The sequence below is a fragment of the Lissotriton vulgaris genome, chromosome 9, assembly GCF_964263255.1.
Source record: "Lissotriton vulgaris chromosome 9, aLisVul1.2, whole genome shotgun sequence".
Classification (NCBI taxonomy): Eukaryota; Metazoa; Chordata; class Amphibia; order Caudata; family Salamandridae; genus Lissotriton; species Lissotriton vulgaris.
The window spans coordinates 264,185,012-264,204,403 of record NC_141697.1 but is presented as its reverse complement, the minus strand read 5'-3'; the positions used below and the strand labels follow the sequence as shown (position 1 = coordinate 264,204,403).

The 19,392-nt window shown below is 43.7% G+C and overlaps 1 protein-coding gene and 1 long non-coding RNA gene across 6 annotated transcripts in view; one reads left to right on the top strand and one right to left on the bottom strand.

Annotated features, from left to right (window-relative positions):
- Positions 1–19,392, bottom strand: part of TTLL5 (tubulin tyrosine ligase like 5) — a 1,386,223-nt gene that overhangs the window by 1,012,543 nt on the left and 354,288 nt on the right. For all 5 annotated transcript variants that reach the window (XM_086937525.1, XM_086937527.1, XM_086937530.1 and 2 more), the window contains one exon: positions 9,348–9,429. In XM_086937525.1, coding sequence (XP_086793651.1) covers positions 9,348–9,429 — 82 coding nt within the window. The remainder of the gene's footprint in view (positions 1–9,347; positions 9,430–19,392) is intronic.
- Positions 1–19,392, top strand: part of LOC147689977 (uncharacterized) — a 315,487-nt gene that overhangs the window by 270,738 nt on the left and 25,357 nt on the right. The window lies entirely within an intron of this gene.

Sequence of the window (19,392 nt, the reverse complement as noted above, 5' to 3'; positions counted from 1 at the left end):
ATTTTTTGCTTTGCCTCTGCTCGTGTACCAGCACAGCGGCTGCTTCATGGATGCCACACTGTATGTTTTAGATTCTCCTTGCTCTGTCAAATGCAGCATGTCTAATGCCGTTTTATGTATTTATGAACGCGGCTGCTTTGACTTCAAGGGCGGGCCTTTATTTATTTATAAACAGCACACTTTCAATTTTGCTTTACGAAGCCGAGGTGAGCGCCGAGCTTCAACATACTCCTTTGTTTCTGCACGGCAGCGGCCAACCAGTGTGGATTTACAGCAAAGCCCTTCCCCTCTCCTCGCTCCTGTGCCAAGGAGAAGCATGCACAACAAAAACAGAAATTAAGCATTTGCAATGTAATAGGTCTCGCATTTGCGAGAGTTTATGCTATTAGCACTGTAAATGACAATGCCTTTTATTCATGTTTTTAAAACCAAAGCATAAATAAAAGGCATTGTTATTTACAATGCTAATAGCTCAAACTCGCGTAAATGCGAGACCTATTGTTATGTAAATGCATCGCCTTAATTGGGTTATTTCTCTCTGCGTGTTGTTCATTAGCGATTTGTATGCAAGTGAAATAGCCTTGGCTGTCATATGGCCATCTAGCAGCCTTCTCTACAGAGGGGAGTCTTCTCTGGTTTCTGCCTCCGAGGTGATCCATGCCTGCAGTGCATGACTTGACTACAAATATTTGTGTGGGCGCTATTTCATATTCATCCCGAGGTATTCAAATAGGACTAGGACGCTGGTGTCCCATACGTCCTCCAAGGTAGAGAAGCCAATATTGTCCCATTGTTTAAACCCCTGAGCCCAGGTCCATGCCCAGCTACAGGGGGTTTTGGTCTCAATCATTTTTCCCATTCCATTTCCCTCTGTAACTTGCACCAAGATGAAAGCACCAATATTGTCACCACCGGGGCACTTGGGCCTATCTTCCCACTTTATAGTACGTGAATATATCCTTTTTAGCCTAGTGCTTCGCGGTTATGTCAAAATGCTGGGTTGTCTTTTAGTGTGCAGGCAACTCTATTCACTATACTGACTTGGGCTTCTTCAGAGTATTTGCAAATGTACAGTAGTGCTATTCCGCCTTCGTATATGTGGATCTTTGGAGGGTGTGGAGTGCTATACGTGGTGGGCCGTTCAGCTAGATCAAGGATCTTATTAGCAGACTCCCTAGAAAAATAAGGCTGAACTATATATCGACTCTTCTCCATCATCTCATTTGAATATCCTTTGAAGCTAACTGCAATGCTAGCCCAGTCCCCTTGCCAAAAGTTCCTTTGTTATTTCCTCTCTAGCTTTGAGCAACAACAATCATCATTCCTGCAGAAGGGAGACGCTTGAACCTTTCTCTGTCCAGTGCTCAGCTGACTATCTCAGTGCAAAAGATATGAATGCTGTGCACCTCATCTGAGGAGCTTACAGTCTCTCTCTTTGCGTTGTAAGACACCACAGGTAATGAGAACCGAGTTACTGACTTCTCAATGTGCAAAGTCAAAATAGCACCAGATTCTAACAGAGACAAACGAGAGCAACCATGAGAAAAAGCGGATTTTCCTTAGGAAAAACAGGTTTTACAAAACTATATTTCATACTAAAAGTAGTAATTGTAATTGCTGACGTACTGCAATGATCCTGGGTAGAGTGAAAACCCTAAAACAAGGTAAACATGAATTAGTTCACTCTAGCTTTATCTGAAGTCAATACCTTTTCAGACAACACATTTTAAGAGAATTAGTTAAAAATGTGCCTTAGCTCAATATTTTCCATTTTTTGAAAGCGTGATTAAAGAAAGGAAATGTTTTTTCATTGACCTGGCACTTTCCTTCCACTCAGTACAGGAGCCCACACGTTTCCTGCCAAGATGTTAAAGCAGCGACTGTGTTTAAACTCTCATAAATAAAGTGATCTTGTCTCATGTGTTTCTCAAATAGAGATATAAATCAATATGGCACTCCTACGCTAAACTGCCCTTCTTGCAGATGTACCTGAAAGAAGCCAGAGCTGTGCAAAATCATAAGCGTGACATAATAAACAGGCATCATGAACTATTTTGCACTTTGATAACAATGTAAAACTTAAAACTTTTTCCAGTTACACCTTTGCATATTTTCTTCTTTTTCTGCAGGAGAATATACCTGCAAAAAGTTTTTTTGTGCGTTCACCTCCACCAAAACTAGCGAAAAACTACTAACACCTTTCCATTTGTTTTGTCTAACTAAAAAATCTGCACAAAGTAAATGTGTGCTTTGTTTCCAAAGCAACAATTTTCGTTAAACAATACGCAAACTTCAGGAAATGCGTGCGATTAATTGAATTACACAAAATTCACAGCGCAAATGTTCTTTCATTTCTCACAATAGTCCATTCATCAGCATGGCCTGACCACACTTGCTATCTGGCGTCAACTACCGCCTATTGCATAAACTCTGGAAGGGCTCGTGCCCTGCCGTTGGCTGCAGAAAATGCTGCGTACATGCCAGGCTGAAAGGTAGGCCGAATTGTGAGTACACACTACATGTGCATTAGTGAGGCCAGGACCGCCAGACTGCTAAGCAAGGTACAAAGGAGTGCGAAGCGGAGAAGCCACTAAAGCTATCTTGGCCCTTATTACTTGGGCATGAATGCCGCTTGATGGGGAATACCACACGTTTAGCATTATAAACTAAAACAAGCATTGGTATAGCCAATAGGTCTCGCCTTTGGGACCTTGTAAGTAAAAAAAAAAAAAACTGAAGTGTAAGTCTTCACGTTTACATTTACTGCATCCTAAATACGAAGTTAATGTAAACGTGAAGTCTTATACTTCAGTTTTTTTGCCCTTACAAGGTCCCAAAGACATTTGACTTACTCCTGCATTCCCTATCCGTATTGGCTTTGGTGTGTTTCTGTCGTGTTAAGAGTCACTCCTATGTAGCTGTGTGAGTTTAGGTTGTGGGCGGGCCACGGTTGAGATCTGTGGAGTTTAGATAGAATGCAAGCGAATTTCTCACAGTGCTGGTCAGTGGGACATAAAGGAGTCAGATAGGGAGACCACATTTTCAAAACCCAAAACCAGGACATTTCACAAAAATAGAAGTAGGACTACAATTTAACATCGATCAAAGGGCACAGAATAATTTAATAACTACGCTTATCAATGTTGAAAATTCAGATATGGAGGCACTAAGGGAAATAAGTTAAATACAACTTTGGACAGATTATTGAAAGTCATCATTAGATTGGTATATGAAAAGACTGGTACCTAATTCTGCAATAGGACACATAAAAGTTTGTGCAGTTGCCCCTTTCTGAAAACCAGGACAGTATGTGGTAAATTTGGATTCAGCAAGGAAAAACGATCGAAAACTGGGACTGTACAGGCAAATCCAGGTTGCTTGGTTACCCTGTGTTTGGAATACATACTCATTCAATCCTTGGCCTCTCTGCAGATTGCACAGAGCCGTGGGCTGCTGTGCCAATTGTAGTTGCAATTATGTGCAAAAGTATGTGATGGAGGTACACAGCTGTCAAGAAATTGAAAGGGTGAAAGTCAAAGAAGCATGCAGAGTTCTGTGAGTGGGTGCATTGTGAGTGTGCGAGGAGATTGGTGGAACGAGGAAGATGCAAGAAAGTATACACAGGAGAGAGTGAAAAGGGTGTTGCAAGGAAAAGGGAAGAGGTGTGAGATATGCCCATGCGTACATTTGTCGTGATCACCCATTTTGGGTGGCTCGGACAGTTTTTTTCTGTGGCCCCTTGTGTGTCGCTCTAAAAATCACATCTAGAGACGCCAAGCTTGAAAGGAAACAGGAGCCCACCAGAGAGCGGCGCTCCTTATCACGGTCGTGTTGACGCAATTGTTCCCAGCAGCAGATATATCATATTCTTCCATGCCCCAAAAATTCGGTATCCCATGTAAAGCAACCGCCCACCCCTGACGGTATATTAGTGGGATAATGCAAACCCTGCAGGGATGTGCGTTTAACTTCATAATCGCAGGTTCAAACCTGTTGGATAACACCACCCTTTCATTCTTCAGATGTCGATTCAGAGTACCCGGAGTCTGCAAACAGTAAACATTGATTACCTGCGTTTTTGTTTTCTTTTTTTGCAGTTTTATACAGCGCGAACTCGACCAAAAGTATGGTATGGGTGCTTTACATGAACATTAATTACACTACACAAGGACACGTTTGTGTTTGGTAGGCACGGAGAGATTAAGTGATTTGGGCAAAATCACCGAATGTTGAGCCAACAAGAGTTTCGAACTTGGATCCCCAGTTCCATAATCGGCAGCTCTGGCCCTTAGGACACATCCTCTCCCCATAGCACCAAGGGGTGCCTCGGGGGTAAACGCGCGCTGCACAAATAGACGTTTATGTTCTGTGTTTTCACCCCACGCAACACTGCCCTGTGTGTAGACACAAGTAAACAGTCTTCCCCTGCTCTAATCAATTTCGAGTAGATTCCCACTGTTTCTGCCTTTCACACAATGATCCTACTTGAACATGTAATACCCCACAGGTTCTCCGAACCCTGTAACCATTGCTAAAATCATATTATGCGTCACTGGGGTTGAGCCAGGTTACTAGGCGCCCCTTAATGAATACTTCCATTTTCAGCATAAAGCGCCTAGCAACCCCTGGGGACAAGCCCGTGCTACAGACTGAAATAATTTGAATATGGTAGAATGAGGCACCGTTAGGAACAGTGAGGCATAGTGAGGCAGAATCATTGCCGTAAACAAACCAGTGTTAGCGGTGAGCAGGAGCTAACGTCAGCTCCTCAAAAGGTCTTGCTGAAAGCCAGAGCGGGTCAGTCAGTGTACAGACCCTGGGGCACAATAAGGTGAAACAAAGCGCCGTAAGAAACAGAGAGGCAGAGTGAGGCGGAATGAGGCAGAGTGGGGGATAATGTTACCCAGCTGAGCCTAGGTCCGTGGTCAGTCTTGCAAGGACTATTGTTACATGTGGTAACCTGAGACTGGAATGCAGCATGCCCTCCATCTGTCAAACTGCGTGCCGCCACTGATAATTAAAAACAGATGGCACACCGTCGTGCTACTGCTCGCTCCCGAGCACCCTAGACCAGAGGAGACAGAAGGCAGGTCATGCAACCGCCATGGGCCAATTGCGTGCTATCTTTCTTAGAAAGACGCAGGCAAAGGCCAATAGAGGGTGATAAAAAAAAGCACATGCACAAGCATGTGTTCAGAGTATAAAGCCCTTATTAAAAGCCTCTTAGAGCAGTGCATGTGCGCTGGCTCAGGCGAGACCTAAAAACAGCAACACAGCAGAGAACAGGAACCGTAGAAGCCTGCATGCTGGTGTTAAGTCACTGGAGTTAATCTGAATTCATCAAGCATTGGTGTGATACAAACAGAACGTGCTAGCTCTACTAGTACCCAGATTGTGAAAAACAACTCTAAACTATTGCCACGTTTTGTGTAATTAATTGTTACCAAAAAACAGACTTTCATGACATCAGTTTACTCCCACTAGCACCTTTAGCTTCAGACAGCTTGCAGATTAATACAGATACAAAAGGTTTAGTTTCCAAACTTGAAAGAGGTCGTCAAACTCTTCTTTTTCAAAGTTTCAGGAGTCCCCAAAAGTGGACACAAATTAACTGAAAGATTCCACCTCAAAGCATGCAATTTACCAGGTACACAAAATAAGTCCAGAACGTCTTCCAAGGTACATTACAGAAAGGTTTTTTTAAATGGAAAGAGCCAAATGGCAGAAACCAAAGCTGTGTGCCCATATACTGGTCCCTGCGGCTCTGCCTTTGAGCTGCACAGATGATCTCTTGGTCTCTCCACACAGTTCAAGTCCGCAGCTTAGGAACCCCAAGTATGTTTAAGGCCAGAAAGGAGGGTGCCAAAGTACCCTGAAGCAGAGACAGGAGATACTGCCAAATGTGGAGGAGGCCATGCTGAGAGGGAGAGCACATCCAGGTAAGCTAGAGAGCCCCATCAGAATCATGCGACCTGGAACCTGCTTGATTGTCCATCTGAGATGCTATTTTAGTAAATCAAACATCAAATTACTTTCATATTTCCCCATACTAATTCACCACTAATCCTTCATGGGTTCTGGAGTAGCATGGTACTCACCGAAAAAAAAGCTTATTAGGTGAGCAACACACATTTTGCACTTGCATCTAAGTACTTCCAGCCAAAAACGATTTTTACAAATCCTTTACATTTTTGCCCCTGCAGCCACAAACTATTTTTAAAGAGAGTGAAGGACTGTCAATTGTTACAACACTTCCTCTGCGGGGCCACGCCTTTGGGCCCCCCTCCCCGAGTAAGTAAATAACTTGCGCTCAGTTGTCACGTTTCAAACTTATATAAACAGACACCGCAAAATCGCATGTACTATTTCTCTTGCAGAGGTAAAGACCTGCAATTGCTGTCTATTGTTTACAAATCGTCTTGGCCACACAATATTGAAAACTAGGTAAGTTTTTCCCTCTTTCCCCCCATACATAGCTATCAGACAAAAGAATTACGCCCCATGAGCTAAATCATTCATAATGTATTTTATTGCAGATTGGCAACCACTGCTTGTTACATATTGCTGATGGTCACATCAAACCGGCATAATGCAGGTATGTGACCACTAACTTGTTCAGATAGAGAAAGAATTAGGGTTTTGGGAAGCACCTTTTTTAATAAAAACTCAAACCCCTCTCCCCTTTTTTGTCACAAACAGTCTGTTCGTGAGAAAGACTAATCCAGCCCTGATGAGAGTGCTGCAATTGATTTAACTGGCACTCGAAACGCGTCGGCAGACAAAGGAACTTAACTCCTTGGTTAAATATTGCAAATACACCCCCTTGTGTCCCTGATATTTCAGAGGAATTGAGTTATCCTAAATATAAGGGTGCTAGTTGTCTAATTTATCATTTTGTATGACAACTTTGTATTTCGTATTGTGTATATATATTAATTGTTCTTTGCGACATTTCATTCGATTGTATTGATGTTTGATTATTATGAGTTTATTTGTAATTGTATGTCAAAACACATTTTCATGTTGTTCATTTTCACTGTGTAAGTACTAATGTGGTATTTCGTTTAGTTGACTATGTGTTCTTTTTGTGATCAAAGATATTAATTAAAAAAATAATGAAATAAAAGGCAGAAATTACTGCTAAGGTAAAATTATTAGTTTGCGTTCATCTTACTTCATATGAATAAGTGTTGTGAAGTCACATAGAGGCATAGGTAATTTTTTGCTTATGTAGTAGAACTGGCCCTACCTACCCTCTAATCCTTTGGGCCAAACCCCTCCTTTTTTGACAATTTTAGTAAATCAAGCATCAAATTACTTTCATATTTCCCTATACTAATTCACCACTAATCCTTTATGGGTTCTGGAGTAGCATGGTACTCACCGAAAAAACGCTTTGATGCCTCGTCAGGGGTATTAAGCGCTATATAAATGCAATTATAATACAATACAATTAACATCCTTATCCCAATAGAGGGGGGTTTCTGTTGACAGTCTATGCAAAGGTGTTTCAACTCCAGAAGTACAACTTTTGAAAACAAGAGTAGCTAACCTCTAATAGAACTCACATTTGTATAAAGCATGAAAGGTCTGTTGGTGATATATGCCTATAGACCAGCACGTTTGTTGGATTGGTGGCGGTTAGTGAGATAGTGTTGTTCAGCAGGTTTAGGTACCATGGAAGAAGAATTATCTGAATGGAGTGAATTTCAGCCTGTTCATTGACATTTTTGTCTATTTTTTCAAAACTATGGCAGGACGGCCTTCATGTATAGAAACAGCTTTCAATTCCACGATGTTGTTATCGACAATATGCCCCCTGTGGACAACTGGTTCTGCAACTCCAAGGAAGCTCACTAACACACTACAGCGTTTCCAGAGGGGTCTGGAGTCTCCATCGCAAACTAAAGAATGAATTGCAATAAATTTTTTAGTGAGTCCACCCATAAATGGGACAATATAAGGTCCTTAGTTAGTGCTTTCAATTTTTCTTTTTATTGACAGAGAGTGTTTTCACGGTTCTCCTGTATAAGTTAATCCACAAAATACAGTTGCGAAGCAGCCAACACATGTTTTGCCCCTTAAATGGCTAACAGTTTAGGGCTTTCTCAAGGCTCTAATGTGAGCCAGAAATATGGGAGGAACAATTATGGTATCTTGAATAAGAATCTCGAGAAAGCCCCAGGATAGCCACTCTTTGTGAAAAGATACTGAGTGAGTGCTTTTAGAAGAACGTTATGCTGTCTGATTCCCTAACTCCAACAGTAGTATATATGATTTAGACTACTGATAAACAGAGTGAAGGGGACCCAGGAAACCAGGGATATAGTGAATAGAGCAGCTGTCAATTCTGCCAAACACTTTTAAAAGATGCCAGCAAGAAGGGTGTGTCTTCCACTTATAATGGGAAGATTTGGGTGTTCCTGGATTATTGCCTGGTGACCATGAAATGAAGACCGAAGATATAGTCCATCAAAAAAGAACTGCTAAATCTAAGGCTGGTGGTGTCTCTGTGGCAGCCCAGCAAAGCAGAAGGCAAAAATAAATGGAGAAAGCCACATAATCGTACAGGTTGAATCCATGAGATTCTCTTGACTACAGGTATTTGACCTTACGATGGCCATTTTATGTGGAACTTGGTCAGCTTGATGTTTACGTCCCATAATTTGCTTATGAAGATACTGGAGCGCATGAACCTGTTGGGGTGGTAGACACAGCTGTTCCTCTCCCCCCTCCCCACCAGCCATCACAAGTTTGTTGTGAGGGGAAGCCTTTAGCATATAAGCCTAGATTCTAATCTGAGATAAACATTACCTTAATTCTTTGGGCAAGAAACCCTGGGAGATCTATTTCTAGAGAAGAGACACTAATGCCTCACATTCCAGGAGTTTCTTGAAATACTGTAGCAGGTCTGAGGAATCAAAATGTAATTACACCAGGAAAGACTGGCAGCATCTACACAAAGTACCAAGGAGCTAGGCGGAAATATATCCAGATCTCAGTCAACACTATCAGTTTTTTGTGATATGCCAAAATAGTCTGAAAGCAATACACTCATGTCCTTATTGCATCCCTTCCGTACCACTGATGTGATCTTCAGGTCTTGTACTTGTGATACTGATGTGAGGAAGCCTCAGGAAGACCTCCGTCTAAAACTATAGAGGAACCATGAAAGAAACACAGAAGCAAGATAATGTAATATTCTCAGTAGCAACGTAAAGCAGGTTAATGTAATCACAGATGCCTTTACTAAGGTTCTCTGTTACGAAGGTGCCACATTAGAACATGTAAGTGTAGAGATTTTACCTTGCCTTACCATGGATACGTTCAGCCGCAATCTTACTTACCAGGCAAGGGATGGAGAAAGGTTCACCTCCAAGAGCCAGGGTTTCAGGTTAGCATCAATGAGCACATCAAAACCATATAGTTCTGCAAATACAAAACAAGACATTAAAAGTAAAAAGACTTATACTGTAACAGATGTTTCAATTACCTTAAAAGCTCTAAAAATGGTTGTCGCACTACCCGGTCATGGAGACCGCAGTCAAAGTAAAATTAAATTTCTGATTTTTACGTCATGCTGTAGGGTTTTACAGAACAGAATACATTAACATTACTGTCTTGAACTCTCCTTGACACCCAGTTCAACACAGGATAGATGTGATCTGACTTGCCAAGAGTACATTTGAATTCACGTGCAAGAGGAACAGATGAGTTAATGTAGATATCCATATTAAGTGTCCGATTCCTTCAGGCAACAGCCAGTTGCCACATAGACACAGTCGCCATAATAGCAGGCGTTTATACATAACTATCAACTGTGGTACAGAAGGAATGAGAGAGACGTAATGGGAGCATATTAGATAGCAAGGTCACTATCGGTGTAATAATTATTTTCAAGGTCTCCACTCTCCCCCATCATGAATTATATTTGGGGGTCTTTGATTTTATTTGTTATTTGCTCGTTATGGAGGATTGATTCTGATAAGTTGTTCGAAAACCAGATGCTTAGATATTTAATCATTTTTGGTTGCCATCGGATACCCAAGTGATTGAAACAGGAGGCTTGGCAATGAACATTAAGCAGCAAGACTTCCATCTCCTCCCTGTTCAGAGAGAAGCCAGAATATACAGAGAAGGACTGGATTATAGAGCTATTAGCTGGGATCGCTACATCTGTATATTTTGAGAAAATAAGTATATTGTCTGCATAGGCAGCAGTTTTGAAATTAAGTGAACCAAGATTGGCACCTTTAATATCTGAACTATTATTAATCATAGTTTACTGAATAATAACCAATAGAAACAAACAACAATGAACGACAAGGCTCTCAACTTTTCAGTAATAATCAATGAAAATCAAAGAAAGGCAAACACCATGAATGAAAAACAAAAACACACCAAAATGAACTAAATCAAAGCCTGTATTTAAGGATAAATCCACATGTTCTTTTACATTTTTCATAATGTTGAGATGACATAAGATGGCTGTCAAAGTACATGAACATACAATTTGTTCCACCGGCGCAGGTGATACAGTGAAAAAAGTGCTAAAAAATTGTTGATTGTGAAAAAAATATATACTGTGCTGTACGAATTGCTGAAACTGGTCATTCAAAGGACATCCCTCCCTTGGTACATAAAGCTCCGCACTGCTTGGATTTAAAATTTCACGTGGGGCGTAGAGTAGGGTCAGGATTATCACGAGCACTTCTACGTTTCAACCCAATGTGGTGCATGATTGATTATTAGGCATGGCGGGTCTTCCTCAGGGCAAGGCGATAATAGGGACAGCCAGCATTCATGAAAGAAAGGTCATCAAGGATGGTCCACCGTAGGTTGGACTCACAAGGCAATGGCTGAAGTACGGTCCTAGATGGTGATAATTCACATCAATAGGGCAGCCTGGTTCTCTCGGCGCGACTGGTTATTTGTCAGTAAACTAAAATCAATTCTGTACCAGACAGAACCAAGTTTTTCCCACATTCTTTTTTTTGGGAAAAACCTTTATTGCAGCATTCATAAAGTACAAGTATGGGCCTACAACCGTAGGGGCCGGCCGCTAAACAGAAGTATAACTCGATTTATCAGAACACCACACAGCTCTTCTGCCGACAACACTGAGGTCCGGCAGCGATTCAGGATGGATCTTGTATTAGAACGCATTGATAGATCACAGGATATAATAAAGGTCTTCTTTTTTATATTATTTAAATGATCGGATCAGGTGCCATACAATCTAACAATTGGATACGGGGGACAGGCCAAGAAAACAGGATATGCATTTAGAAACAGTCAGTTGTGGAACTCTGGCGTTAATGCTTGTATAACAGTATAAGCAGCAAGACAGTATACATTTTCGTGAACGCCAGTTCTCAGGGCCCGCCCACCCAGAAATTCGACTAACGTGAGAAGCACGGACACTAATTTCAGATCACAGTGAAATCAAAATAAAGAACAGACCATACTGATCCTAAAGGAATATATGGGATGGGAGAAAGAGGCCATAGAAAATAAAAAGGGAAAAATAACCCCCCCCCCACCCTGCACCCCTGCCGATGGCTATAGCCTAACCCCACTAGCAGCGTGCCTGTCGCCCCATTAACCTAACCCTAAAGGAAGGAAGAAGCGGAAGAAGAATGGAGGAGGGCATAGTCATACGATGTTCCCGGCCCCTTGGCTCCCCCGCCCAAACACAGACACCCCCTGCCGCAAAAGACGGACGTAAAGCAACTCTTTCAAAAGACAATAGGGGGCACCGTGATACACCGCCCAGCCTCTATAATTAAACAGTTACAATTCAAACAGCCATAACAATTTTCCAAACCATCCCAATTCAATGGAGTCAACCTTGACCCTTTTGAATCAGCACACGAACCCTCCCTAGCGAAACCCATGAGGACACAAAGAAGTCATAAACGAGAGGTAAAGCATCGAAAGTCAATTCGTTACCCCATGTAGGTAGTAACTCCACGAGGACTTCACGCGCGAAAAATGTCCCTCTCCTAGCTGGACTGTCCCGATGTTTTCTGCCCCGGAATCGTAGAATGTCCAGAAAAGGGGGATAAAACCACAAGATGAGGAAAGAGTTTACAACACAGGTTTCCGGGGGGGGGGGGGAACGCCATTCGATTCTCCAAAGTCAATGATGATAAAAGGTACGGTGATACACTCATGGTCTCGGGGACACCATCGTCCACGGCGCCATCCGTTGGATTCGATATGAACATCCATACTCGTTCCCACACAGGGTCCTCGCACGAAGTCAAAATGGCCGCGGCTTGAGTGGCTGTAGTTTGCTGGTCCAACCGTGGGGCAGGGTCCGGTACCCCGAACAGAATCCAGGTCAGACTTGCATTCATTTTAGTCATTAATACATCCACTTGCGAATGAAACGCCCAAAGTTCTACCAATATTGATCTCAGCGTTAGCCCAGACACCGTTCGATCCGTTATATCGAGTTCGGCAGCAGTCACAATTGACTCCCCGGGTGAATCTGGCATTTTTCGGGGGGGGGGGGGGACGAACAGGATAATGAGAGGGCAAGCGTGGACGGCGACCCGTAGTTATCCACAGCCGGGAAAACCCAGTGCAGCACCGCAGTCCGGGGTCCCGACCCGCCGAACCCCGGCAGGAATCTATACCGGGTCCATGGTACGGGGATCCCCACACACAATCAGCAGCAGCAGGTCACCTCTCTCTCAACGCTGGGCGAGGAAAACAATCGCCACCAAATTCGGGCGTAGACAAAGTCTCCACTACGATGGACCGGACCCTGCCAGGGTCTCTCAGTCGATGTTGTTGCACTGCGACTTGGCCATGCAGTTACTCGAGGTCCCGGCTTCACCGCTGGAACAGGCCACGATCTTTAACTCGGTGTAAGTTCGTGAAATCAACCAATAAAAGCTTGGGGATTTCAAAACTGGAATGAGGAACACTTCATCCAGATAGAGGCTGGGTGTAAGATCAGGATATCGTACAGGATCTTGTGGCGGAATACGGAGGTCGGCGGAGACGGGAACCTAAGCAGCCATCTTGTTTGCCGTCGTAGCTCCTCCTCCCTCCCACATTCTTGTACACTCAGGTTCTGAGGAGCAATGGGTCACCCCATTATACTAGATGTATTATTAATCATGATCAGGGCCTATTGCTAATAGAAATAGAAGGGGGGAGAGTGGGCAAACCTGGCTAGTATCTTGGTGCAGAGAAAAAGCGATGAAAGAGTATCCTTGATTCTAATTCTTGCTCTAGCTCTGAAATAACCATAGATGAGAATAGGTTGCCTAGGTTGCATCTGCATATTGTATAATGGGGTGCCTTGAGGTAGGACCAATAGACTTTGTCAAACGCTTTTACGGCCTTTTCGATTATGTGACAGAATAAGGGGGTGTTGTCACAAGCCAGCGTTCCCCTCTAACAAAACCTGATAGGGAGCAGCGGATCAATCGCAGTATGAGCCGCTCCAAACGTTTGGCGAGAACCTTTGCATATATCTAAGCCTCCATGTTTCATAACGAGAGAGGCCTATGGTTCTTGGGAGCTAACTGATCCTTCCCCTCCTTAGGCTGGACTACTGTGGTAGCTTCAGCTGCGGTGCCGGTGACTTTGCCAGAAGTGGTAAATCACTTAAACAGCGACTCCAGGGACAGTAAAATCATGTTCATAATGATGGTATAGAAATTAATGGGAAGGCCATCTGGACCTGGTTCCTTTCCAGTTTAATTACACTTAATATTTTGTTGCAATTAATTGATTTATTAAGTGTCAGTTTATCTGCTCCTAAAGGCGATTTCATAGGAATGATTTGGAGGAAGTCAGAGCATGATTCTCTGGAAGCTGCGATATTAGAGGTATATAATGATGTGGAGAAATTCTGGAAAACTTCCAAGATGTCGAGGTCCTAGACATAGTTCAGCCTAGTTGGTGTCTAATCGATGCTATAAGAGTTATTATGTTTGAATTTCAAGTACGCTTATAGAGTATGCCAAGATTTATTTAGATACAAGAGTTTTTTGCTCCTCTGTGCCTAACTATATGGTGAGCTCTTTTGCTAACAATAGTGTTGTATTCATATTTGAGACGTTTGATATCTGTGAACAAAGGACCTTGGAATGTCTATAGAGAGCTGTCTTGCCTGGATTTCTTTTTTCTAGCTTAGGTAGAGAGTTCTTAATATATTTGTTTCTGTTAGACATCCGTCTGATAAAGCAGCCTCTATAACTGCACACTTTAGAGTGCCCCATTAGACTACGGAGGATGAGACTGAATCCATGTTCTCTTTTAGGAATTGAGCTAACTCTTGGTCTAGCCATTGTTTATCTTCGCCAGAATCTACGAGTTCGGTATTCATGTGCAATGAGCATTTCTTGGTACATGTGGGGGAAATTTTAATCGAGATCGTGATTGCTGCATGATCAGAGACCAGGATAGGTTTTATTGAGGAGTCGTGAGAATTCCTTCATTTACTAGTAGATAGTCAATACTAGAAAATGCATTGTGGAAAGATGAAAAGAATGTGAAATCATAGCATGCGGGATTATGGAGTCTCCAAACATCAATGAGTTTATTGGCAGTATAGTAACATAGCTCTGTGTGCTTTGGAAGGTCTGTACTTAAACATTGACTGTCTATCCAGAATCACTTCCACTGGCAGATTGAAGTCACCCCCGAAGACAATATGTGCCGATTGGGGTAGAGATGCTAGTTTGCAGTGAGGGAGGATCGAAAATGTGTATTGTCACCATTAGGGGCATATATATTGACCGCATAAAGCTCCCCTTCACTGTACAATAGTCTGGCAATCAGCCATCTTCCGTCATTATCCTGCTTCGCTGCAGTTAGAGACAGCCCTGAGCACTTTGCAATAAGGGTGACCACACCATTTGTCTTGGAGATTGCAAGAGCACAGGCCAAATTGGAGATCCAACCACCCTGCATAGATAGTGATGTTTTTAACCAAACTTAGTTTCTTGAAGAACAATTACCTAACCCTTAAGACCGTTACAGTAATCAGTGATCTTCCTGTGCTTCATGTGGTCATTAAGTCCCTTGACATTAAGAGAAACAACTTTTATGTCAGCTATAATTTAGTCTGTGGGTATGCTATATGAATTAACGAGCAGCTGCCCAGGAAGAAGGACAGTAACAACAGAATGTCAGGAGGGGGTTAAGTGGACCACATGGCAAATATAGGCAGGAAAAGAGTTGGAGGCAAAGAATAGAAAAACATAGTAAGAAGAAACAGAGTCCTCTCTTAAAAGTGAGAGCGAGCATCACAGGAGATGAGGTATGAAGGGAGGAACCCGCTGCATCAACAGAATAAGAAACCGCAAGTATGTAGGTAAGCAGCGAATAATGCGACAAGTTGAACCTATGTGTAATCACATGAAAATAAGCAGTAAGCAACCAAACCATTGGAATGGCTACATGCTCAACAAATCGCAACATGTCCAGAGCAATTTAGCAAAGAGACACTGCTGCAAGACAAGATGTAAGCATTCTTTTCAGGAGCTGTATAATGAGGGAGAAAATTAGCAAACCTTAAATTGGAGCACCATCTTCAAATATCTCTCCTCAGGCTGACAACAATATTACAGAGCATTATGTTGAGAGGCAGAACATTGACTTAGGAGCGACTCAGTCCCCAAATGCATGTGGGATCAATGTACTGAGGATAGAGTCAGATCATTGGAGCAATAACTGGAAGCACAAGTAGGGGGGAATGCCATACTGGCAGCAGATCTTCATGCAAAGCACTATCACCCGGGAGATGGTTATCTTTAACACAGTCTTGCCTTTTTTCAATCCAGAGAGCCCCACAAAGAGATAACCCAGCGTGCTTTGGTACAATCTATAAAAAAGTTCAGCATCCTCTTCAGGCCCAAGCAATGGAGTCTCTCCTCCTCCTTAACCGCATCGTTGCGGCGGCTTTTCCCGCTGTGTGCGGCATTTTTTAATTTACCGCGTTACATGACGAGCTCAGCTCCTCATCAGCACACAGCTGGTAAGCCTGATGACGAGCTGAGCTCGTCATCAGCATCGAAGTGGTTAAAGGCATGAGGCAGAGCATAGAATGCAGACACAGTGATGTTGTGCCCAACATGGAATGGAGTTATAACTATAGGCAAGAAAAAATGCTTGTGTCCACAAAACTGTTTCTCTGGAAAGAAGGTGGTGTACAGCAGGTTGACACAAAGAGTGTGAAGCTCACGGATATGCTATACCAATGTTATGGTAACGAGGAACACTGTCTTTAGGGTGAGAAGCTGCAAGAAGGAGCAGTGAAGCAACTCAAAGGAAGCACATACCAGAAACGTAAGGACCAAGTTAAGGACCCACTGTGGCAGGACAAAGGGAGAGGGAGAAAACAAATATTGTAAGCCTTTAAAAAAGCTTATAACAATTGGAAGCTTAAACATTGAGAGCTAATCTGACAACAACAAAAAGAAAGAGACAATAAATACTCTTAACAGTCCCTAGAGCAAAGCCTTGCCAGCTATAGATAAAACTAATAACAAAACCTCTGATAACCTTGCCTGGAGGGGCTCTATCTGCTGAGTCCCACAGAAAGATGTAACAACAGATGTGTAGTATTTGTGTAAGGGCACCTAGCAGACAAGATGACATCAACCCCCTCTGAAGGAAGGTCAGGTGCAATCCGGAGCCACTAGGATGACTTGGGCCTGGCCGAGCCTGATCTTCTTGAGAACTCGGGACAGGTGTGTATCAACGAAAGAGCAAAAAGGAGTCCCAAGTTTCACTTGAGGCGGAATGCGTCTCCGAGCGAGAGATGCCTTGGAAACTCCAACACACAGAAGTGCTGACATTGTGCGTTCTTGACAGTGGCAAACAGGCTGAGCCAAGGTTCTCCCAATTCACGGAAGACACTTTGCCCCACCTCCGGTGTAACTATAACTTGTGATCCACAAAGTGCTAATTTCAAGGCTCGTCCACCCTGGCATTTACAATCCTTCCAGGTGGTTCAGTACAAGGAAAATGGTCCAGCCATTTCTAGAGGCGCAGGGTCGCCTGGCACAGGTTCCGAGACCCTTCCCCGCCCTGTTTGTTGCAGTCACACATTGAGGTGCTGTTGTTTGTGAGCACCTGTGCCAGCGTCATCTTGATGGACAGAAGGAAGACTTTGTTATGTTATGTTTATTTGAAAAGTACACTATCACCCATGAATGTATCCTGGCTCTGAGCACGCATGTGGTTATTGCCCGGTCTATGGCGGGTTGTTTAATTAAAAAGCCAGGTCTTCAGCTTCTTGCAAAATTCAAGCAAGGAGGAGGAGGCTCTGTTGTGGAGTGGAAGGCTGTTCCATACTTTAGGTGCGATGTAAGGGAACACCAGTCCTCCTGATCTGGTTCTGTGTATGCCTAGGATGTGTGCGAGTAGGAGTCCTGCAGAGCAGAGATGTCTGGGTGATTAGTGGAAGAAGATAAGGTTGTTCAATTAAGTGGGGGCCTAAGTTGCATAGTGCCATAAATGTGTGTGTGAGGAGTTTGAAATGAGCACATCTGTGTATCAGGAGGCAGTGAAGCTCCCTGAGGAGTGGGGTGATGGTGTGGTGTGAAAACTTTCAGCACCAAGTGAATGGCCCTCAGGTCCAGAAGGTCGACATGGAACCGGGACTCCGCTGAAGACCAGAAGCCTCTGAACCCCACCTCTCCCAGATGACATTCCCAACACAGCAGCAATGCATTAGTCACAACTGTCAGCTCTGGGTGGGAGAGGGGTCTGCCGCTGACCCAATCGTGGTTCAGTAACCACCACTGCAGATCTTTCACAGTCTCCTCTGAAATCTGAACATTGTATGAGAGGTTCATGTTGGACTGACAGACTTAAGATCTCACTGCAAAGCCTGCATATGGCACTTGCTGTGCTCGACCAGAAGGATGCAGAAAGCCATCAGTCCCAGCAGCCTCAGAGTCAATCTCACTGAAATCCAGAACCGAGGCTGAAACATTGGTTTCATAGCCTGAATGTCCTAGGCTCTCTTTCCCAGGAGAAAGGCATGAACCCAAACTGTGTCAAGAATGGCAAGAGTCAGGTGTGACTTCGGCACATTGAGAGAGAACCCCAAATATGACAGGGGTTCAATGCAGTCCCAAGGTGGTTGACAACTTCCTGGGCAAGCCCACCTTCAACAGCCAATCGTTGAGGTAAGAGAAGACTGGCAACTCTGATCTCAGAGGGTGTGCTGTCCCCACTGCCATCGCTTTTGTAAATCCCCATGGGGCACTGATGAGACTAAAGGGAAGCGGAGTGAACTGAAAATTCTTGCATCCCACAAAAAAAACTGCATGGTAGTGCCAATGAGCCAGCAGGAGGGGTATATGAAAATAGGCATACTGCAAGTCAAACGCCACTATTCTGTCTCCACGGTCTAAGCAGACAAGACCTGGGCCAGTGGGAGCATTTGAATTTTTCTTTCCGGAGGAAGGAACTGAGAGGGCGCAGGTCTAAAATTGGACAAAAACGAAATCCTTTTTTTGGCACCAGAAAGCAGCTGGAATAACACCCTATTTCTAATTCTGGAGCAGGCAACTTTCTTGATAGCCCCTTTGGCCAAAAGGGCTTGTACTTCCTGCTGCAAATAGAAAGATATGGCATAGCCCTTCTGTACAATTTGAAGGATCCACTTGTCTGATTAAATGACCTGCCAACCTGGCATGAATTGTCGGTTCCTGCATCCTACCGGGTGGCTTTGCTCAACTAAGGTCATGCAAAAGGAGCCTGGCAGGCGGGCTGCATGGAGAGCCAGTGGACTGGGTGGCCCGATGACCTTGACTGCCAGTGTGTGGGTGCAAGGTGCTGTGCTGGGGTTGGATTGACTGACGGTATGAGGTACCTCTGTTGAAACCACAAAAGGAACTTAAGGGCTGATGTGGATGGCGAGTATGGGCAGATAAGCCCAGAGAGCATGCTATGGCCCTACTCTCCTTGAATTGCTCAAGAGTGGAGTCTTCCTTGTGTTCAAGCAGACGAGTCCTGTCGAACGGCATGTTGATGAAGGACGACTAGACCTTTTACTGAAAAACCAGAGGACCTCAGCTAGTTGTGGCAGCAAATGGCAATACTGGTGCCAATGGCCAGCCCATTGGTAACATACAAGCCACAAAGAATTGTCAACTTGGCTGCACCGCAACCATCCTGTCTGGACTGGGGGAGGACCAGTCGGAAATCATTAGGGCCCAAGTAGACAGCTGGCATTTACGGACCTGAGCGCAAAACTGGTGGATGAGAAAACCCTCTTCCCGGATGTCTCCACTCATTTTCACTCCCTATTAGGGTGGGTTGTGAGAATTGTGTTGGGATTAATCGGGCAACAGAAGGTTGCACCACCAAGCTTTCAGGTGAAGGGTGCGGAGATAGAAATGTATAGTCACC